Source organism: Perognathus longimembris, chromosome 3 (genome assembly GCF_023159225.1).
Source record: "Perognathus longimembris pacificus isolate PPM17 chromosome 3, ASM2315922v1, whole genome shotgun sequence".
NCBI classification, from domain to species: domain Eukaryota; kingdom Metazoa; phylum Chordata; class Mammalia; order Rodentia; family Heteromyidae; genus Perognathus; species Perognathus longimembris.
In genome coordinates, this window is record NC_063163.1 from 80189890 (window position 1) to 80212907 (window position 23018).

General features: G+C 55.1%; 1 protein-coding gene across 2 annotated transcripts; it reads right to left on the reverse strand.

Moving 5' to 3' along the window:
- Nucleotides 1-646: 646 nt before the first annotated feature.
- On the reverse strand, nt 647-19159 carry Foxn4 (forkhead box N4). Of its 2 annotated transcripts, none has more exons than XM_048340902.1 (9): nt 19071-19159; nt 9152-9297; nt 5789-5919; nt 5597-5710; nt 5218-5345; nt 4626-4722; nt 3665-3872; nt 1963-2331; nt 647-879 (listed from the first exon to the last, which is right to left on the reverse strand). In XM_048340902.1, exons 1-9 carry the CDS (start codon nt 19154-19156, stop codon nt 647-649), a joined length of 1512 nt encoding a protein of 503 aa, XP_048196859.1. In that variant the 5' UTR covers nt 19157-19159. The 2 variants fall into 2 exon arrangements, with proteins under 2 accessions (XP_048196859.1, XP_048196860.1); XM_048340903.1 differs by having other exon boundaries at nt 5795-5919; nt 19071-19156.
- Between the last annotated feature and the right edge of the window lie 3859 nt (nt 19160-23018).

Sequence of the window (23018 nt, forward strand, 5' to 3'; positions counted from 1 at the left end):
CCTGCCAGGCCTGCCATTTGTCCTTAGGAAGTCTCCAAACCACAGCACCCATGGAGTGTAGAACCACAGTGGGACACCCAGCCTCTAACATCACCAACCGGGTGCCTCACAGAGGCACAGTGCTGGCTTGTTTCAAAAAGGAGTTGCTGCCCCGGGGACTGGAGGGGCAGTTCGGGGTCCGGAGGGCTGGGACACGGGGAGGGACGGAAGAGCCTCGGCTGGGGTTGTAGATGTGGTGGACAGGCCACAATAAATAGAAATACATTTACACATGGTCCCAATGCCCAGCCTGGTCCCAGAGGCTGCCATGGGAAATTCTAGCACCTTCCAGGACAAACTAGCAGGGCAGAAGCCAAGGCAGAGGAGTCACTGAGGCTGGAAAAGGCCTGCCATCCCAGAACCTGGAGGGGCAGGATGCGGTGGGGTGTTTGTCCACACTCCGCTGTCCTCTGGACTTGGAGGGGGGCCGTGTTTCCTGTAGGGGTAGCGGCACCAAGGGGAGCTGCTTCCTGTCCCTCTGTAGCCCTGCCATAGGCAGGTCCTGGCAGTGCCCAAGGCAGGGTGGGGGGACCAGCCTCCAGGAGCACCTGGTCTGCTGGCCCCAGATATTGGGGCCCTGGAAGGGAGGCTGGGAGGCTACAGGATCTCAAAGCAGGGTGATGGGCTTGTTCCCTCCGCTGCCCAGGTACTGGGGCACTGAGGGGGCCGCCCCGTCGGGAGTGGAGTAGGCCGCGTAGAGGCCTGTCACCTGTACATCCGGGAAGGCCTGGTCACTGCAGCCAGGCCCGGGAATCAGACCTGCAGGTCCCAGGTCACAGCCAAGTGGGGAGTCTCCAAAGGCGCCCAGAGCGTCATCCTTCATCTCCTCCCAGAAGTTCCCTTTCAAAGACAAAGGCATCTGGGTGAGGTGAGCTGGTTCTATTTTTATAGGGGCCGGCTGCAAGGCCGTGTGTTGTACAGAGAGCTCAGAGGGACCTCAAGTTCTAGCCCTAACCCCTGCCACCTGCTTATCCGTGTGCGTGTGTGTGCATGTGTGTATGTGTGCATGCGTGCGTGCGTGCATCCATCCTTCCATGTCCTCAGGAAAGTCACTCCTGCCCGAGTCTCAGGAGAAAATGGAGATGATCAGAAAACCTGCCTCCAGGAACTGCTGCATTGAGAGCCAAGGACAAACCATTCTTTTCCCCTTCCCTTAAACTCCAGGGCAATTCAGGGGCAGAGGCTGGGAGCTCCTGACTAACCGCCTTGTCCTCAGAGCTACCGGCTGGCACACTGCATTCATTCATTCATTCACTCACTCATTCATGCGTTTGCATCCCATTCCCTGAGGATGACACATTCAAGCTGAGGCTGTTCCTGAAGGAAGGTTGGAGGTCAGAGAGACTCGGCTTTAAATCTTAGCTCTGCTGCTGAGGACCTGGGTGACCTTGAATGACCCTGGGTGACCTTGGCTCAGTGACTTCTCATTGCTCATTGTCCTCATTGGCAGAAGAGGGCCAGGACATGGTGGTGGTCTTAGACTGCTGTATACAGTAAGCAAGGAGCATGGACCGGGGCCTTGTATACAGCAAGTGCTCATTAGCTGCTTTGTGAGCTAGGCTGGCTGGTTGCGACGAGGCTGTAGGTGGATACAGAGAGATGACTTCTTTCCCCCACACCTCTTTTTTTTTTCTTCTTGGCCAGGCCTGGGGCTTGAACTCATGGCCTTGAGCTCTAAGTTGGCTTTGTGCTCAAGGTTGGCACGCTACCACATGAGCCCCACCTTTATTTTCAGCTTTCTGCTGGTTCACTGGAGATAACAGCCTCACTGCCTTTCCTGCCTGGGCTGGATTCAAACTGAAATCCTCAGATCTCAGCCTCTAGAGTGGCTGGGCTGACGGGTGTGCGTGAGCCACTGGTGCTGTCTAAGGGCCCCCTTCATAATCTTCTCCTTGCTACTCCCCTCTCCCCAGCCGGCCTCACCCTGCAGAGCGAAGTCCATGATGCTGGGGTCCAGGGCGTCCACTTCGGTGCTCATGTCGGCGCCAATGTTAAGGAAGTCCCCAGGAGCCTGGCCCATGGCGGGCTGGGGAAGGGGCCTGGGGCTCAGCGCTGCCAGGCCCTGCAGGGGCGGCGTCTGGGCAGGGGCTGGCGAGTCTGGGGCCAGCTGTGACTGCTGCTGGACCTGCTGGTGCAGGGCCAGGGTCCTGGGTGGGAGCTGGGAGACGGCCAGGCAGCTGCGGGCCACAGCCACTGTGGTGGCGTGAGTGAGCACAGGGGCCTCGGGCTCCCCGGCTTTGCTGGGACGCCGGCAGTTTTCAGGCCGGTCGGAGATGAGCTTGTCCAGCTCCTCTGCAGACAAATAAGAGAGGGTACTCAGAACCCGGTGTCAGGCCTGGGTTCCAGCCCAAGTGCTCTCACCGTGTGGACTTCACAAGGGTCTCAAAGGCTCCGACCCATGGTGATGTGATGACATCATGATGATGTCATGATGACAAGGACTGAGAGGTGCAGTCAGTCAATAATTACACAGCCCCAGCCCTCAGCACAGTGTGTAGCTCATAGGCCTGTAGCCTGCGCCTCCACTTAAACCTCAGAAGTGGTGCTGTGGACCAAAGTGGTAGAGTGCTAGCCTTGAGGGGAAAAGCTCAGGGACAGTGCCCAGGCCTTGAGTTCAAGCCCCACACTGATAAAAAATTTTAAAAATAAATATGGGGCTGTGAATATGGGTTTGCGATAGAGTGCTTGCCTTGTATGCAAGAAGCCCTGGGTTCAATTCCTCAGTACCACATAAACAGCAAAGGCCAGAAGTCGTGCTGTGGCTCAAGTGGTAAAGTGCTAGCCTTGAGCAAAAAGGAAGCCAGGGACAGTGCTCAGGCCCTGAGTCCAAGGCCCAGGACTGGCAAATAAATAAAATAAAATAAAATAAAACAAATACAAGCAAGCTCAGGGACAGAGCCCAGGACCTGAGTTCAAGCCCCACAACTGAAAAAAAAAAAGTCATCCTTTACCTTACTACCCACTTGGTACAAAGGGACCAATATCCCCCCATCTACTAGGCCACAGGAGAGTTACTCTTTGGTTCCGTTCCACATCACCAATGTGGTCAGGAAGTAAGCAGTAAAGACTGAATGTTGGGCTGGGAATATGGCCTAGTGGCAAGAGTGACTAGTGGCAAGGGTGCTTGCCTCATATACATGAAGCCCTGGGTTCAATTCCCCAGCACCACATATACAGGAAACAGCCAGAAGCGGCGCTGTGGCTCAAGTGGCAGAGTACTAGCCTTGAGCAAAAAGAAGCCAGGGACAGTGCTCAGGCCCTGAGTCCAAGCCCCAGGACTGGCAAAACAACAACAACAACAACAAAAAAGGACTGAATGTTGGCCTATGATTCTGTGTGAGAATGTTGGGGTGACAGTGAGATCCAGCACACAGCTCAGGCTCGGGGAGGGAGGGCAGCAAACCAGGCTTCTGTGTCCCCTTCACCTTGAGATCCGTGGCAGGGGGAGCAGGCCCCGGGCAGAGCTGGGGAGGCGGGTGTGTGTACGTGTTTGTGTGCATGCGTAACGCGAGTGTCCGTGCAATGTGTGCACGCGTGTGCGAAGGCACACATGTGTACGCGAATGTGTGGGTTCTGTGCCCGCGCGTGTGCGATGTTGCATGTGCACACGTGGTGCGGGCCTCACCCGGGTTGGCCATGCTCCGGTGGATGGCGGCCAGGTCCTTCCTCTTCCACTTGTACATCTCCTCCTCCATCTTGTCGATGCGGGCCAGGTTCAGGGCCCACAGGCAGCCCTTGCGCGAGGAGCCGCCCAGCTTGTTCTCCACCTTCTCGAAGCACTTGTTCAGGGAGAGGTTGTGCCGCACCGAGTTCTTCCAGCCGTCAGGGGCCGTCTGCGGGGGACACGGGCGCTCAGCCCCCCTGCTGCAGCCCCCTACTTCCCCGCCTGGGCTCGCCCCGCTCAGCCATGGCTGGGGCAGTTCCGGTACTCAGCTTCCAGCTGGGGAGGCGAAAGGGCCGGGTGGGACTGGACTAAGACCGAGACTCATCCGGGGCTTGGAGGGGAAGCCCTTCAAGACCGGCAGCTCTGTTGCTAGGTAACGAGACGCCTGGCCCCACGCGCATGCGCATGTCCGTCCGCCACTATGCTCCCGCGTTTCGGCTATGGACGCTTAACAGGCTGGGTCCCGGGCAGCTGGTGGTGGGGGGGGGGGGGCGGCTCTCTGGCTTCCTGCTCTTTGTTGCTTTTATGCCAACAGGGACAACTTTACCAATGCCAGCCACATGCTAGCAGCTGCCGGGATCTTCCTGGTTAAAAACTTCGCTCACTTGCAAGCTGGGTATTGTGTTCTCCCACCTCACAGCCAAGACCGAGGCCCAGAGGCCGCGCTGAGCAGCCAGGGCAGCCTTTCTACCCTCCGGAGATGCGTGGTGACCCTCTCTCCCTCCATCAGAGCCCTGCTTCGAACCCCTGCTTCTCTAATTTGCCTCAGTGTCAATATACAGGTGTGCCTCTTTACTCCAGGTACACAGACATAATTGGAAAGCGGGGGTGGGGGATGGGGGGGGCGAAGTGGCCCAGTTTGGCCTATAGGCAGCCCTGGATCCTGGCAGCGTGAGGACCCCCAGCCTGGCCAGACCCTCACCTTGAAGTAGGGGAAATGCTCTTTCATAAAGCTGTAGATCTCGCTCACTGGCATGCTGCCCGTCTTGCTGCTCTTCAGGGCCATGGCGATGAGACAGCTGTGGCAAGGTGGGGAGAGGGAGGCTTGGTGGGAAGCGGTCTCAGGCGTCAGCCCAACAGCCCGGGACCCTTCTGCTAGGAAGTCTGCCCTTCTCCATCCCACTGTTATTAAGCCCAAACATACACCCAGGGTTTGCTCCTAGCACCTCTTCCTGACCCAGGGCTCAGCTGTTACTTCCTCTCTTTGTCCCAACCCCATAATTAATACCTACAGGCCTTTATCTAGGCCCCCTCCATCTGTCACTGCCATAACCTTTCACATTTGAGGATACAGAGGCTCAGAGAGGCCCAGCACCTTCTCAAGGCCACACAGCTCATGCAGGATGGAACATCTGTCCCAAGTAGCGTCTCTACCTCAGGGACTTATCTGAGCACATAATGGTCATTCTGGGGAACAGGTCCCAATGGGAGGGGGCTCCCCACTCCCCCTACCTCCCCCTCTGAGGCTCTGAAGGTGGCCCCACCCCCTGCCCAGGACACCCCCCACACCTCACCTGTAGGAGTAGATGGGCTTGGGGTAGTGTTTGGGGTGCAGTTCCGGAGACGAATGTGTTGCGATGTGGGTCTGGGGATATGGAGGTCGGGCACCAAATGGGGAACCATAGAGGCTCATGGGATGATACTTTCACAGGCAGAAACAGACAGACAGCAGATGAGACAAGCTGTCAGTCACAGAGCCCTGCCCTGGGCACAGTGTGGAGGTAAAGTGGGTTCCGACCACAGGACACACCTTGCCCCCCCTCCCATAGAGGGCCACCGTGAGGATGATGAAGACACTCCCACGTGCTGGGTGGGTACACTGAGGCTTATACAGGTCCCTGGCCACGCTGTGGCAGGGGTATCTGCCTCCAGCCCCCCCCTCCGCCCCCATACCTGCTGAGCCCCTGAGGGGAGTGGGAAGGGTAGCTGTGTGGCTGGTGTGTACAGAGGTGGGGCATCCTGAAGGTTTGGGGACAGCGGGGCCCCTGCTGGGAGCTGGCTCATGTGCTGGAATGCAGAAGGAAGGAAGGACAACGAGTCAGTGGGGGGTGGGGCGCCTCCTCCCTCCCCCAAGTGTGCAGCAGCACTTACACTGGCTCCGTGGCTGGTTATGGGGCTAAGGCCCAGCATGCCTCGTGGGGCCATGCCGGCTGAGGCATGGAGCAGGGGACCAGGGGTGGAGGCCATGTGCAGGTCAGCAGCCCTCGCCAAGGCACCTGTAGGAGGGAGGGAGGTACAGAGAAGGCTGGAGGAATAGTGGCCATGGCTGGGGACAGCCCCATGCCTGGACACATCCCCAAAACAGAGCCACCCCCCCCCCCCCCTTGTAGGAGTAGACACATAGTGGGTGTTTGGCAAATCACTTTGCTGAGATACAGTGGTGAAAAGTGGGACTGGGGCTGAGCCTCGGTTTCCCTATTTGCAGCTACCTATAAAAGATATGAAGGGTAACAAAATACTGTCTAACAAGCACTGAGAACATGGTTAAGCATGTGAGAAAATCTCCATAAAGATGAGTCACTAATAAATGATGAGGATAAAAAAATTTATTTCAGTTATTCAGGAAGTTAAAACACCAGTTCATAGTTTATCTCTTCTCAGAGAGAGAGAGAGAGAGAGAGAGAGAGAGAGAGAGAGAGAGAGAGAGAGAGAGAGAGAGAGAGAGAGAGAGAGAGAGAGAGAGAGGGCTGGGAATATGGCCTAGTGGCAAGAGTGCTTGCCTCGTATACATGAAGCCCTGGGTTCGATTCCCCAGCACCACATATATAGAAAATGGCCAGAAGTGGCACTGTGGCTCAAGTGACAGAGTGCTAGCCTTGAGCAAAAAGAAGCCAGGGACAGTGCTCAGGCCCTGAGTCCAAGGCCCAGGATGGCAACAAAACAAAAAAACTCTCTTAGCTACCCAGTATCTCCAGGTTTAGGTCCAATGCCTGTGTGCCTTCTTCCCCTCTGCCAAGCCTTACCCAGGGTTAGCTCCTGGAATAGCAGATGTGTAAATGCTACCTGTGCAGGGCCTGTGACAGACATTGCTAATCTATCCCAGACTCTCACAACAGCAGCTAGATCTTAGTCACTGATAATCAAATGAAGTTACCCTGTAAAGTGCTGCCACAGGAAGGAAGGAAGAGCTTCCCTTGGTTTAGCATCTCTCGGCCGCCAACTGTTGGGGTGCTTCTCACACAGCCAGCTCAGTGTCCCCCACAAGGGCAGAAACTGATCAAGGGTCACACAGCTACTTCTGTGTGTAGGTTTCTACAGTAGGGCTAGAGAACCAAGCCAAAGCTGGCCTGCAGCGTGGTTTGTAAATAAAGTTTTTTCCTATTCATTTACCTACTGCTGTGGCTGGTTTTGCTCTATAGCAACAGGATTGCTTTGTTTACACAGAGACCTCATGACTTACAGAGCCTATATATATATATATACATTTCTAACTGGGGGGTGGGAGTATATGCCTGTAATCTTAGTACTGGAGAGGCTGGGCAGGAGGATCACAAGTGTGAGGCCAGCCTGGGCAACATGAAGTTAAGGCCAGCATGGACAGTGAGATCCTGCCTTAATAAGAACAACAAATAATAATAAATAAATAGATATTTCTGTATCCTTTAAGATCCAGGTACCTGGGGGAGGGGGAGAGGGGAATGAGGGAGGAGGTAACAAACAGTACAAGAAAATGTATCCAATGCCTAACATATGAAACTGTAACCTCTCTACATCAGTTTGACAATAAAAATTAAAAATAAAAATAAAAAAGATCCAGGTACCTGTGGTTCTTGCCTGTATTTCTAGCTACTCAGGAGGTTGGGACCTGAGGATTGTGGTTTGAAGCCAGCTCAGGCAAGAAAGACCCTGTGAGACTTATCTCCAATGAACCACCAGAAAACTAGAAGTGGTGCTGTGGCTCAAAGTGATGAGTGCTAGCCTTGAGCAAAAGAGCTGAGGGACAAGGCCAGGCTCTGAATTTGAGCCCCACAACTGATAAAAATAAAAATAAATAAAGTAAGTTTACTGACCATCTGCTTTTGCCCAGGAACAATTTGCCTAATGAGAGCCACCCATGCTTTGAATGGTTGTGCCTTAATGCGTTGTGCTGACAGTGTTTGTCATTGTTTGGTTTTTCTTCAACCTGTGATCACAACTTGCTGACATTTAGAAGGCACCTATTGTATGCCACGGTTCCTTTGAGTCTTCTAGAATAGAGATGGCAAACTTCTTTATCAAGAACTAGGTAGCAGATATTTTAGGCCTTGCCAGCTATGTGATTTCTGTCCTTTCCTTTCTTCCCTCCTTTCCTTCCTTCCTCCTCCCTCTTTTTTTTTTTTTTTTGCCAGTCCTGGGCCTTGGACTTGGGGCCTGAGCACTGTCCCTGGCTTCCTTTTGCTCAAGGCTAGCACTCTGCCACTGAGCCACAGCGCCACTTCTGGCCGTTTTCTGTATATGTGGTGCTGGGGAATCGAACCCAGGGCCTCATGTATATGAGACAAGCTCTCTTGCCACTAGGCCATATCCCCAGCCCCTCTTCTTCTTCTTTTTTTTTTTTTTTTTAATGTTGGTCGTGGGGCTTGAACTCTGGGCTTGGGAGCTGTCCCTGAGCATCTTTAGCTCAAGGCTAATACTCTACCACTTGAGCCACAGTGCCACTTCTGGTTCTGGTTTTCTGTTGGTTAATTGGAGATAAGAATCTCATGGACTTTCCTGCTCAGGCTGGCTTTGAATCATGATCCTCAGTTCTCAGCCTCTTGAGTAGCTAGGATTACAGGCGTGAGCCACCAGCGCCTGGCTTGTTCCTTCCTTCCTTCCTTCCTTCCTTCCTCCCTCCCTCCCTCCCTCCCTCCCTCCCTCCCCCTCCCTCCCTCCCTCCCTCCCTCCCTCCCTCCCTTCTTTTATTTCTTTCTCTGTCTTTCCCTTTTTCTCTCTCTTTCCAATTCCTGCAAAATAGGCATTCGTGTGTGTGTGTGTGTGTGTGTGTGTGTGTGTGTGTGTGTGTATACGTGCACACTGGGGCTTGAACTCAGGGTCTGGGTGCTCTCCTTTAGCTTTTTCAGTCAAGGCTTGTGCTCTACCACGAGTTCCACTTCTGGCTTTTTGGTAGTTAATTGGAGATAAGAATCTCACAAACTTTTCCTGCCTGGACCAGCTTTGAACCTTGATCCTCAAATCTCAGCCTCCTGAGTAGCTAGGATTCCAGGCGTGAGCCACCATTGTCGGCTACAGAACCATTCTTTGCACTTGGAAGAAATGGGCCTTGGGCTGCACTTGGCCCTTGGCCTGTAGTTGTCTGGTGAGGTCAGGGTGCAGCAGCACGGGGAAAGGCTGTCTTTCTTGTCACTGCAGGCTCTGCATTCTGTATATGAGCGTGGAACTCGTCCCACTTGGTGGAGATGGAGATAGAGGCCCAGAGAGACAGCAAGCCACCCAATGCTGCCCCGCCCAGCTCCTCGAGCTGCCTACCTGGGTGTGGGTGTGGCATGGTGGGGCTGCCCAGGTCCATGCGGACGTTGGCCATCTGCTGCAGCCGGGGCACGTCCACAGCTGTGAGCCATGACAGTGACTGCAGGTCCCCGGGCAGGTCCTCATCGCGGCTGGGCGGAAGGAGGCTGTGGAGAGGAGGGGAAGCTCGCGCGGGAGGGGGAGCTACAGCCAGGTGCTGGGTGGGAGGGGGATGCCTGGCCTCTAGAATACCCCTCAGCCCCTGCCACCAGCCCACCTGCCTCTAGTCGGTGCTGGACAAGGGAACCTGGCTCTGGGGGCTCCTGTACATCCTAGTCGCTCATTGAAATCCATGCCCACTCCCTGAACTACAAGCCCAGATATTTATTGATAACTCCCTATGTGCCCAGCACTGATCCAGCCCTGTCACCCTAAGGGGCAAACATTCCATTCCAGGGTACTTATCTTTGATTCCCCAATCTGCAAGGCTCCAAATTCAAAACTTACCAAGTGCCTCCATAACATCACTAATGGAACACACCCCCACCTGGGTTCATTTGAAAGGTCACAGTCAAACTGAGGTATGTGGAAAATACTAGAGGAAATCAATCACCTTGGCTACATGGATAAAATTTTCCATGAAGCCAGGCACTGGTGGCTCACACTTATAATCCCAGCTACTCAGGAGGCTGAGATCTATGGTTCAGAGTTTAAAGCCAGCCCTGGCAGCAAAGTCCATGAAACTGACTCTTGTCTCCAATAAACCACACACACACAAAAATTACCAACACACATACCCACGTGACATAGGGCATGCCATGAAGCAGAGCTAGGAGTGTGCTGAGTGGTAGAGCACTGGCCTAGCATGCACAAGGTCCTGGGATTGATCCCCTGCCCAAATCCTATGTGTAAGATGTGTGTAAAATGAATGATTTAATGTTTACTCCTGAGTCCTACCACCTGAGAAATCTCATTATGTCTCTGAAAATGTTACGAAAGCAAAAGCAAAGTATAAGACACAGACCAACACTTTTAGCTAAGGGATTACTCATTTGCATTCCCATTCCCATGTCGCAGCTAGGGAAACCGAAGTTTGGATCTCGGAGTCCTTTGCTCACAGGGCACCGGAGGGGACGAGGCAGGGACCAGGCTGCGTGGCTGGCACAGAGCTCTCTCCCCAAGATGGGCAGAATCTGGGGGCTCTAGGATGGATCAGAACTCATGCCCGGCTGTCCCTTACAGGTTCCTGAACACAAGTGGGAGGAGAGGTCAGGCTGCCTGGGGCAGACACCAGCCAAGTGACCACAGCCACCCCCAGAGGCCCACAGTCTTCAAACCCAGGGGAGATGGAGCCTGAGACCCAGCAGAGGGAGAGGAGAAGGCAGGCCCTGGTTAACCACAACCTCTGCTTTCTGGGGGCATCTGGCATGGGGTCCCCACCACCCGCTGGCCGCCTGGAGTTCCTGGGCTCCCTCTCGGCCTCCCTCCATCTTCCTTCCCCTCCTCCTCCCCTCTCAGCTCACTCTTCCTGTGTCTTTGGGCCACAATTAGCGTTGCCATGACCCCCGAGCTGCTCAGTTGGGCCTGGGGCCCTTCGCCTAGAAACTGGCATCAGCTGACTGACTGGCTTGCTCCTGCCATTGGCTGCCTCTCAGGGAAACCCAGCCTGGGGGAGACGGTTTGAAGGTTCAGCTGGGCCATTCAGTGGCAACTGTTGGTGCTGCTGCTGGCCCCCAGGGGCCCAGGGAACAAAAACTCGACTGTTGCCCCTGCCCATGGCACGTGGCCCCCATTGTTCTGAGGTCTCTGTGCTTTTGTTTCTGGGGGCCCCCCTGCTGCTGCTCTCCAGCCTGCTCCTAACTTATCTGGCTGAGTGACAGCCACAGCCCAGGTCTCCGCCATCTGTCCCTTAAGGCCCTCTGAGACCAGGGTGTGAGGTAGAGCCAAGCAGTCCCATGGTTCCACCGCCTGTGGCCAGAGCTGCCTGGCCCACCCCACCCTCTCTGCTTCGTGCCACGGGCCAGCCAAACCCACAGGGTCTATGGGGCGAATCCCACTCCTGCTCAGTAACCTGCCATGGCCTCCCCCCCCACTTTTGCCCTCGCTGCTCTGCTTGGCTCTGGTGGAGAAGGAAGGGGACTCTCTGCTTGTAGGTTTCTCAAAATGGGGGGCCCACAGAACTCCCAGTGTTGTTGGAAGGCATCTTGCAAATCAGTTAGCCACTTGGATGATTACACACACACACACACACACACCCAAAAAAGCAGAGAGGTGAGTGAGACCAGCAGGCCCTGGTTCTAATGCTGGCTCCCCTTGGACCACTGTCTTCACCTCTCTGCGCCTCAAGGTTTTCACCTGCAAAAATGCAGGTACGTGACCATTCCTCCCACCGCATAGGACATGGTTGTAGTCTAGCACTCACACCACTGTGAACATCACTAGGAGCATTAGCCATGTCCCTGGGGGTCCACGACCTCTGACCTTTGACCACTAACCACGCTGCTTTATTAAGTGCTTCCTAGGAGCCAACCTGGGTCACATGCTTCTGGGGGTTATACCCCCCAGGTCTCTGGGGAGGCCAGGACCAGGGCTCTGCCCCCTGCTGGGTGTGAGTGACCCCAGGGATCCCCTCCATTGGAGCGGGGAAACCTTGAGCCCTGAAGCTGAGTGCACAGTGGGGTCAGTGCGGCAGCTCCACCTGTGTGTGAGGGGTGCGAGGGCACAAAGTTCTGCTGGCCCCTGTGGGCTCGGCTTGGGTGGTGGGCCCTGGGCGAGGCCTTGCCCAGCGGAGGGTACCCCTGCACCTCACCGCATGGCCCTCACCCACTCCTGCCATTGCTGGGTGGATGGTGAGCCGGGCCGCCGCCTACAGGGGCAAAGACCTGTGGCCTCCCGGGAGCGCCCACCAGGAAGCCCCTAGCCACACTTCTGAAGTATCCTTTCCCTCTCTGGGCCTCAGTTTCCCCCTTCACGCAGTAAGCAGCCCAGCAGGGGGACCCCTCAGGGACCCACCAGGACTCAGGACACAGGTTGAGCGGCACAGTGGGAGCCATGTGACCCAACCCACCCTGGCCTCAGTTTCCCCATGTGTACACTGGGGGAAATCAGAGCTCCCCTCTGCCTGAGGCGCCCACTAGGAGAGGGCATGGCAGTTCACTTTCGTGACAGTGCAGAGGCAGTGCCAGGGGGCAGGCTGCAAAAGTGACAGATTCCTTCAGGGCTCCCCTGGGACCCTGACCTGGTCTTTCTCAGCCCCACAGGGGTTCTGTCACCAGCAGAGAGCCCCCTGATGAGTTCACACACACACACACACACACACACACACACGGCAGCTCTTGCTTTGCACATATTTTCCCTCAGCCACACACAGAAACATGCACACGCACTTCCATCTGCCCATTTCATACAAACATGCATGCATGACACGCATGCATGCCCACACATTCCATTCACATGTACGCGTGCTTGCACGCACGCGCGCGCACACACACACACACACACACATACAGATGAAGGCGCATGATCACCCTCTTTCACCCAGACAGGAAAAGGTGAGGTGGAGCCATGCACATTTCACAACTCAGAACTGCAGCAGCCCCAACACCATCTGGTGCCTGTTTCACCACTGGAAATGCCACTGGCGGGCTAGGCCCCATCTTTCTCTGTGGAGCTGGCTCTGTGATGTGTGAGGATGGCCTGGCTGGGGACTGTGAGGTGGTGCTCACGCTTTACCCAAGGTAGGGGCCAGTCCTGCACTAGGAGCGAGACGACATTGCAACTGAAGTCAGAACGATCAAGGCCCTGCTCTTTTTGTCCTCGTTCTCTGCTCTGCCCTGGGTTTTGCGCAGGAGGCACTGAGCTCATGGGAGGGCCCCAGCCCTCTGCATTCCCCCACTCCCCACACACCCCCGGCTCTCTCTCCAGCACAGATAATGGAGCAGCCGAGGCCTGGGTTTCCAGCCCACCCAGCCGCTTCACTATACGGTACCTCTGTGCCCATCCTCCCCTGTGGGCCTCAGTGTGCCCAGCTGTAAAATGGGGGCATTCGTGCCCTTCCCCCACATGTGGTGAGGACGGGTGGAAGCTGCGCAGGAACGGGCCCCCACAAATGCAGGTGGATCATCCGATCCAGCATCTCCTCCAGGCTGTACGCAGCCCCGTGGGAGAAGGGTCCCCAGCTCTCAGGAGCTGTCTGCATTCTCCACAGAACATCCTGAGCTCCCATTTGCCAGGTGCCCCCTGATTAGCACATGCCTGACCAACCCGGACCACTGAGGAGGAGCAGGCAGTGGCCTCCTTCCTGAGGCCCCCTTTTGTCTCCCCCTGTCTAAGTCTCCCAGAGCCCCGGGAGAGGCGAGCTCTCACCTCCGTCCCACAGCTGGGTGGCTGAGGCTCAGAGGGACCGGGCACGATGGCTGTTCTAATGCATCACTGGCAGGCTCCTCTCTAAGCTGCTCTGCCAGTCTGGCTGCCACAAACCAAGCCGTGGCAGGCAGGACAAAGTGTCTCATCCGTTAGATGGCATAGTGATTGTTCTGAGGAAGGAAGGTGCACTGTAGGTCCAAATCCCACCACAGCCTCATTGGTAGCCAAGTGATTTGGGGCAAGTTGCTCTTAAGTGCTCTGTGCCTCAATTTCCCCATAAGAAAAATATCCTGAATTCCCACCCCAGGGCACAGATGGGGGTGTATGATCACACAAGCTGCCAGACAGTGCCAACACCATAGAGCCCCCAGCCCTCACTAGGTCCTTCCGCCTGCTTTGGACAATCGCCAGGGCATCTGCCCAGCAGATGCTGTCTGCAATCCTATCACCAGCCCAGGACCTGTCCCCCGCAGGGCATTTCCAGTCCCATCTGATTACAAGGAGCTGTCACAGCCTTCCTGAACCCCATGGGTAAGAAACTGTCTACGGGGTGCGGTGGCTCACAGGTGGCTCACATCTGTAATCCCAACTACTTGGGAGGCTGAGATCTGAGGATTGTGATTCAAAGCCAGCCCAGGCAGGAAAGTCTGAGACTCTTGTTAAGCACCAGAAAGCTGGAAGTGGTGCTGTGGCTCCAAGTGGTAAGGTGCTAGCCTTGAGCACAAAAGCTCAGGGACCACACCCAGGCCCTGAGTTTAAGCACCACACCACACACACACACACACACACACACACACACACACACACACCCCAATTCCTGTTTCTGGTCCAGCCATTACACATGAGGGATTATGCATTTTCACAGGGAGGGGAGTGTTTACTTAGCTAGCAGATCTTTTGTGATATATTTTGTAAGTGTTTATAGGAAAAGAAAGGAAGGAGGGAGGGAGGGAAGGAGGGAAGGAGGGAGGAAAGAAAGGAAGGAAGAAACAAAGAAAGGAAGGAAGGAAAGAAGGAAGGAAGGAACGAAGGAAGGAAGGAAGGAAGGAAGGAAGGAAGGAAGGAAGGAAGGAAGGAAGGGGAGAAAGAGAAATTAAGTGCTACTTGGCATACTCAGAAATTCCCAGGGAGGGCCAAAGAGAAATGATTTGAAGAGTTTGGTAAAAAATTTTAAAGAAACCTTTAACAACAGGTGGCTTAGAGGTAGTGTGTGTGTGTGTGTGTGTGTGTGTGTGTGTGTGTGTGTGTGTGTGTGTGTGTTTCAGGGATTTCTGGGGAAACAGAGCTATCCGGCTCTGAAAAAGGGCCCCACCCCAGGAGAGCCACCTCTCCCCCAGCGCTCCTCCTGGCCCATAATGCCACCATGAGACTGTTCTGCCTTCCTGGAGGGCAGAACATGCAAAGGCCAGAATGGGTACCAGCCATCACTAGCACCTGACAGCCCCCTAGGGGGGCAGGGGGATATGACTGATGGGTGAAGATTCCTGAACTGGGGGCTTGGAAGGAGGCCCCCATCTCTGGGCACAACACATCTGTGTTTCCATGGCTGCACATTCATCTAGCCATCCCTCTCTGCGGCCCAGGTCGCTACCATGTGATTCTCTCCCACAGGTGAGAGCAGTGCCATTTAAGGCAGGGAGGGGTGCCATCCAAGGTCACCAGCCAAGGTCACCTCGTTTCTCCAGGGCAGATCTAGATATGATCATGTCTAGGACCACACTCTGCAAGGGAGACCATGGCATCTACTGACGCTGAGAGGAGCTGAAGATGCAAAGAACCAGTAAGTGCCCCACCCCCCTGCTCTCCAGGCCTCAGTTTCCCTATCTATGATAGGAGCTTGCTGGATCTAACCTCTCCTAAGTGGAAAAAGTCGGGACAGCGGCTTTGTCATCAGCCATTCTCCATGTGTGTGCCTTCAAGCAAGTTATGTCTCATGGGTCTTGCCACCTTGATCTGAAAATGGAGGGGGGGGGGCAATAGCAGCACTTACTTACCATCCATGGCCTGGCACAAAGTAGGTGCTCCCTAACTTGGCCTTCGTGATTTGAGCTAAGAAGAAACCTTGCTAGCTTGAACCCTTCTGCTGCAGGAGCCGTGGTGCAAGGGGATTGCTCCTGAGGTCGGGGGCCATGCCTGGTCCCCAGACCTTTGTCTCCTGCTCTGGTGTCAAGGCTGGGCTGGGTGGAGAGCCCCCCTCCCCCTCCCCACCACTGTCACTGATCGGGCCGGCAGCTCCCCGGGGACTGGCTGGCTGCTCACAGCTGCTGTCCCCACTCCCTGCACTCATGCATTGATGGTTAACGGCTGCCCTGGGCCCCAGGAGATGGCCAGCCAGGCAGCTGTGCCCAGGGCTGCATAAGGGCAGTAGCAGCAGCCTGCACAGTCCATTCCTAGAACGATTGCTGGAGATGTAGGAAGCAAATGAGAAGCCCATAAACGTCTACTGGGCTATTAGTGGAGGGGCAGATAGGAGTGATTGAAAGAGGACCATCCACTATGTATATTCATCAAGGCTTGCTCCATGAGAGAGTGCTGGAGGCCTTGTCACACCTCAGGTGCAGAAGCTTCCCAACATCTTGCAAACCCCTTCTTTGATGATTTCCTAGGGACAGCAACTGAGGCACAGAGAGGGGCAGCAACTTGTCCATTGCCACACAGCATGGAGATGATGGCACTTTTATTCTGCCTCCCCAGGGGATGTGCAGCTGGTGTGTGTGTGTGTGTGTGTGTGTGTGTGTGTGTGTGTGTGTGTGTGTCCCAGTGCTCTCAGAATGAGTAGCTTCAGATTCAAGTTCCCACTTGACCTGTCACTATTCATCCTTTTGCTAAGGAGTTTATTTATTTTGTGCTGGCACTGGGCAGGGTTTTGAACTCAGGGTGTTGCTTTCTCACTTGGCTTTTTCAGTCAGGGATGGGGCTCTACAGGCTTGAATCACACCTCTAGTTTCGAGGTTAATGTTTCTCGGGTTTGTCTGTCCAGCGCTGACTCAGAGCTGTGATCCTCAGATCCCAACCTCCTGAGTAGCTAGGATTGCTGGTGAGCCACCTCTGCTTGCTAAGGCAGGTCTGGATCTCCTCATCCATCCCACTGGCACAGGGTGCACCCCCATGGCATGGTATCGGGGATTTGGCCCAGGAAAGGCAAATAGAGTTAACCCCCTTCCTCCCCACCGCCCCCAGCTGCTAGGATTGTGTTCCTGTTGTTTTCTGCTCTCTGGGTTCCTGGCCATTCTGTGCAGAATATAACCCTGAATCCAGGCAAGTAGGAAAGGGCTGTGCCAGGCAGGGAGCCCAGCACCTCCTGGTCCATGCTGGTGAGGTCTAGCCGGCTATTCTCTCCACTCCCTCAGCTCATCCCCTCACCTCTGCCGGCCAGCCAGGGAACTGGGTGGCCCTGATTTTGCAGAGGAGGAGCAGCTGCCAGTGCTCTGAACTGCTCATGGGTGGGGCTGATGCATCCCTGTTGTGCGGTGCCTAAGTGCCTGGATCCAGGGATCCCCCAGCCCCAATGGCCTGCATCCCAGAACGCTGGACTCCAGTGTGACTAAGAGGGAAAGGCAATGGTGGTATCTACTAGCTGAATTTGCTGTTGCCTTAAGAACAAGCTTCATTCTAACAAACAAAAAAAAAAGTGGAGGGGTGTGGTCAGATCTTGGCCAAATCACAGGCCTTTTGTTTGTTTTGTTTTTTGTCAGTCCTGGTGCCTGAATTCAGGGCCTGAGCACTGTCCCTGGCTTCTTTTTGCTCAAGGCTAGCACTCTACCACTTGAGCCACAGCACCACTTCCAGCTTTTGTCTATATATGTGATGCTGAGGAATCAAACCCAGGGCTTCAGGTTTATGAGGCCAGCACTCTACCACTAGGCCATATACCCAGCCCTCATGGGCCTTTTAAGATGAGGAAACCAATCAAGTCTTGAGACTTGTTCTAGCTATATTTTAGGGGTGAGTCAGAGTCCATTTCTTGAATTCCTGCAGCCAGTCCTGGAGAGGGCCGGCTCTTTCTCAGACTCCCACCTAGACTCACTCAGTTCCTGCCTGACTGCCTGCCTGCCTGCCTCATGCCTGCCTCAGTGCCTGCCTGCCTGCCTCATGCCTGCCTCAGTGCCTGCCTGCCTCATGCCTGCCTCAGTGCCTGCCTGCCTGCCTCAGTGCCTGCCTGCTTCAGTGCCTGCCTGCCTGCCTGCTTGCTGGGTGCCCTTGAGCATAGGCAATATCTCCTTTCTAATATTCCCTTGGCACAACCAAAAGAGTGCTCCGAGGTGAACTTGCCCAGGATCAGACAACCCAGTTGCCATAGCAACTCATGCCACAGGTGCTATCTCATTCCCCCTGCACAGATGAAGAAACTGAGGTTCCGAGAGGTCCACCCAGCCAGAGAAGCTGGCTTTGTATGAGAAGCTGTCACTCTCCCTGGCTGCCCCTTGGGTGGATTTGAATTCTCTGTGTACTGGAAGGAAGCGCAGAGACCCTTGCTTATATAACCCTGGGAAAGGTCTTTTTATTTTTCTGAGCCTAAGCTTCCCAGGCTGTTTAATGGAGCTGTCAGAGCAGCATCCTGGGCTAGGAGTGATGGGTGGGGCCCATGCTGCCCCTCACCTGGTCCCAGCTCAGCCCAAGGCCAGGCCCTGGGCCCATTAGAAACTGCGGTCTCACTGGGATCTCAGAAGGCAGCATCTGTCTAACCGGGGGCTGCTGAGGGCTCAGGGAGTGCTCATGAGCTGCTGTAGCCCCAGATCTAGACAGCCCTTGGGTAAACAGGCCTGATCCGAGGTGACAGCCTGCACCTCCAAGGCCAGCCCCCATCCTGTCCCCATTTCTTCCGAGGTGGGGGGGCTGTGCCCCTCAATCCAGACACAGTGCTTGCTTTGGGGGGTTGGGCGCTGGGAATGAGGTCAAGGCCCCCTCCCAAAGGTCCTCCTTCTTGGTGGCTGTGTGGTCTTCACAAGCCCCTTCACCCCTCTTGGCCTCAGTTTCCCTATCTACAAAGGAAGCAGTTGGACTGGCTGAACCCCTTCTATTTGTAAGGGTTGAAGACAAAAAAGAAAGAATTCTGAGGCCACCCCCTACCCCCATTACCTGAAACTTGCTTCTTTCTATTTCAAGAAAGAATTTAGCTGGGCTGACCTCTTTTTCCATCCAGGGACCCATCAGGTCTTGAAGATTCCTTAAGACCATAGAATTCATAGGCAACAAGGCCCAGAGAGGGCACAGCCCTTGAGGAAGGTCACACAGCCAGGTTAGGCACCCAGGAATTCCAACACACCACTTTCTAACATCCAGGAGAGGAGAATTCAATTCCCTCCAAAAAGTTTTCAAAAGGCGGCATTTTCTAAAGTCCCTGCTAGGGCCAGGAGCTCCAGTTTCTAGTCCAGAAGGAAACCCCTTTAGGAGGGGACAAGAAACAGCAGGCATTTAGTGGTTCCACTGAGTTCTGTAGAGGGACCTACTCTGAAATCAAGACCTTCTGGCTCTCCTGCAAGGGTCCCAACCAAAGTAACAACTGGAGAAACAGTGTGATCACATTTGGAGCAGTGAGACACAATCATCTCATGTGATCTGCGACAGCCCTCACCTGTATTCCTGCGGGCGCCGTTGGTGATTTTGCCCTGCATGGTGGACAATTCCTGACATTATGGATGAGATGTCACTTTCTATCATCTCCTGGGGGTGGGGGTGGGGAGACAAGCAGACAAACAGACAAGAAACAAAAAAGGTTCCATCAGCAGTGATGTGCAAACGGGGCAGGAGCCCCCCGCCCCAACTTCCCCACAATTCAGAAGGATGGAGACTTCTCCCAGCACCCCCACATCCGTCCCCCGGGGTGCAAACTCCATTAGCGGGACATGAAGAGAATGCAAGGGAAGTCTAGGTTCTCTCACAGGAACAGGGGAAGGGCTGAGAAAAGAATTTAGGACACCTGCAGAACAAGGAATCTGAACTTTATCCCCTCCCTAGACTTCCACGTTCCATCTCCGTTTCAGTTGGGGTCACTTTGAATAAAAATAATACATATATATATATATTTTTTTTTTACAATAAAAGATCAAAGAGAAACTTGATGTGTGGTTTCTCTGGGTCAGACAAATCCTTACTTGGGAAAGAAGGGTGGGGGGGATCTCACAGGATCTGGAAACACCTTCAGAAATGCCACAGGCTCGGTCTGGAAAGCCAGCCCGTCCCCCCAGCCCCCCCCATATGTATATTAAAAACCACGAAGTGTTCAGGTGCCCCTCCATTTCTCAAATCAAAGCAAGAAACGAATATAAATCCCGCCAAAGACCCTGCTTACTTCCAATCCCTCTCCACCCCGAGTCCTCGACAGGGTCCTCCCGTCCCCCCAGAGAGAAGAAGCGGAATAGAGGGAGCCCGCCCCCCCCCCACCGCGCCCCTGCGCCCCGGGGGTCCCCCTCACTCGGGGGAAGGCGCTGCCCGGCACTGCCCGGGAGGAGGGCGCAAAGCCCACCCTGCAAGGCGGTACCTGGAGCCGGTCCTCGCGGGGGGATTCGGAGGAGGGCAGGGGGCTCCCCGGCGCTCGCCCCTCGCCTTCTGCAGTTTGACCACCGTCGCAGCAGCTCGAACCGTTTTTAAATTTCCCTCTTCTGGAGCTGTCCAGCTCGGAGCATGCGCAGTCTCCGCGCGGGGGGCTTTTTCCCCAAGGGTCAGTTACAGGGCAGGGTCAAGGGGATCGTAGCGGACGCCCCGGGGGTCCGAGGGAGGGGCCGAGGGGAGGGAGAGCGCCCACTGGGGCGGGGGATCCCTCGGCCACACGTTGCCAAAGGTGGTGGCCACAGTGTGCGCTCCAAGATCGCGCTCGCGAGCGGCGGGCAAAGGCTGATCTGGGCCGGGGGGATTAATTTGCAAAATCCGGGGTGCATGGAAGCCCGCAAGCCGCCCCGGGCCCGGGAGCAAGGGCCAGGGGCGGGCCGAGGGGTGCGCGGTCACCTCCTCTCCCCTCCCTAAGTGTGTGTGTGTGGAGACACGGCGGGAGGCCGAGGCCAGGCCCCAGGTGGCCGTGCCATCCACCGGGTCACCTGTCCCTTTAAGAAAGTTGCGCCTGCGGGCGGCGTTGGGGGGCCCTGGGGCGGGGGTCGCTGGAGCCGGGAGCCCCGGGGTCCCGCGCGGAGGGCGAGCCCGCCCTGGGAGTGCTGACGATGGGGCTGGGGGGCGCCTGCGGCTCGGGATCCGGCCCCGCGGAGCCGTTGGGGAGCGAGGCCCGCCGGTGCGCCCGCGCTCCCGCCCCTTCCCCGCCGTCCCCGCCCCGGGCCCGCGCCGCCCGCCCCGTCCCCGCCCGTCCCCGCCCCGCCGCGGGAAAGGTGGCGCGGACCGCGGGCGCGGCGGGACCCGGCGCGGACAAAGGTCTCCCGGGCCCCGCCGCGCGTGTGAGGAAAGCCCCCATTCCCGGCACCCCAATTCTTGAGCCTCCCCAGCCTGCCCCGATTCCAGCTTGTGGCCCTTTCCTCCTCTCATCGCCTCTTGCAAGCTACGAGGATCCTCCTTTATTTTATTTTATTTTTTATATGGGAGACCCGAGTCCCAGGGCGCTCCTGGGTGGGCGCACGAGCCGTGGAGGGCAGCGTCCACAGTCCGGTCCCTGCCCGGCAGGCATTCCACCCGAGACTCGAACCTGCAGCTCACATCCAGTGAGGCTGCAGCGCACAGCGCTGCTTGTTGGAAGCCATCCCCAAGTTATGTGTCCCTGTACCTGTGCCCCGGGAGCCTTTTCTACCCCGTGTCCCCCAAGTTCAGAAAGAAGCGAGGACTGGCCCGCTGGGTGGGGCTGCCACCCTGGCCCTGGGCCCTGCCTTCCTGAAGGGGTTTTCTGTGGCACCTGGACCCGGTTCCTCCTCCTCCCCCAGCAACAGAGATCAGCTTGCATTCACCAGGAGGAAAAGCATAGTGTACAGACACTGGTCTTGTTCCAGGAAACCTCAGCTTTCATCTCTCCCACCTGCATTTATTTTCAATCTAGGGTCTGGAGCAGCGGCTAACGCTTGTTAACCCTAGCTACTCATGAGGCTCAGATCTGAGAAAACAGTTCAAAACCAACCAGAGCAGGAAAGTCCTTGAGACTCTGTTCTCCAGTTAACCAGCAAAAAGCCAGAACTGGAGTTGTGGCCCAAGCGGTGGGAGATAAAGGCTAAGCCAGGGGTCCTGAGTTGTGCTGGTACTGGGGCTTGAACTCAGGGCCTGGGCAATAACCCTTTGCTTTTTCTCTTTGGATGCACTTGAATGACCTATAATGAATTCACTGGTTAAATTATCTACATTGAAAGCATTTAATTCTGTTACTCCTTCTTGGGGGTGGTGGGCATCCTGACACCTCCCCTTGGGGTATCTCATTAAATAATGTGTCTTTACACAGGGAAATATTTCTGAAAGCTGAGGGATCTGCTCTGAGTCCTAGATGGAAAACAAGAGAGAGAGAGAAGAGAGAGAGAGAGAGAGAGAGAGAGAGAGAGAGAGAGAGAGAGAGAGAGAGAGAGAGAGAGAGAGAGAGAGAGAGAGAGAGAGAGAGAGAGCCAGAAGAGAGAGCAAAAGAAAGGGGATTTGAGGAGGGGTTCTCAAAACCCCATTTCCTTTGAGAACTTGATTTCCGTCTTGCAATCCACCCAGGCATTCCATGATAACTAGGGTGACAGGCACCCAGCAGAAAAGTGGAGAAGGGTAATGGCATGAACTTTCTTGCCCAGGCTGATCTTGAACCTTGATCCTCTCCCTCTTAGCTTCCCCAAGTAGCTAGGATGGCAGGTGTGAGCTGTCAGTGCCTAGCTCTGTTTTTTTAGTTTAAATGAAAGACTGTGAATGCTGCCTGTTATCATAGCTTGATTACCTTTCACCCATTGCTTCTGGGTAGGAGTTGAGCTTGATTTTTAAGGTGCCCTGCTAGCAAGATGCTCAGCAAAAATCAGATGTGCCTGCTCACAAGGGAAGCCTTGCAGGAGGGAGAAAATACCAGAAGTGGCTTTGGGAAAAAAAAAACAACACTTGACACTGAGTTGCTTAGGTTTTGAGTTTATGCAGTGAGACTGTTCTGTTTAGAGCTGGGGTACCCCTGGCAGTGTAGGTATTTGTGAGGTAGACAGACTTCAAACCGACTGTTAGACTGGGCAAGCTAGTACAGCATTTATATGGAAGGATTCGAAATATCAACTCTCTTGGCAAAATCAAAGCAGGTTGCTCATTGGTCAGACAGCTCAATTTTATTTCAAGTCATGACTCCTCCCCCTTCCTCCCCAAATTCTGACTTTTGTGTTGTTTCTTTTTTATTTATTTATTTATTTATTTTTTTTTTTATTTTAGGCCAGTCCTGGGCCTTGGACTCAGGGCCTGAGCACTGTCCCTGGCTTCTTCCTGCTCAAGGCTAGCACTCTGCCACTTGAGCCACAGCGCCGCTTCTGGCCGTTTTTCTGTATATGTGGTGCTGGGGAATCGAACCTAGGGCCTCGTGTATCCGAGGCAGGCACTCTTGCCACTAGGCTATATCCCCAGCCCCTGTGTTGTTTCTTGCTTTGATTCAGTG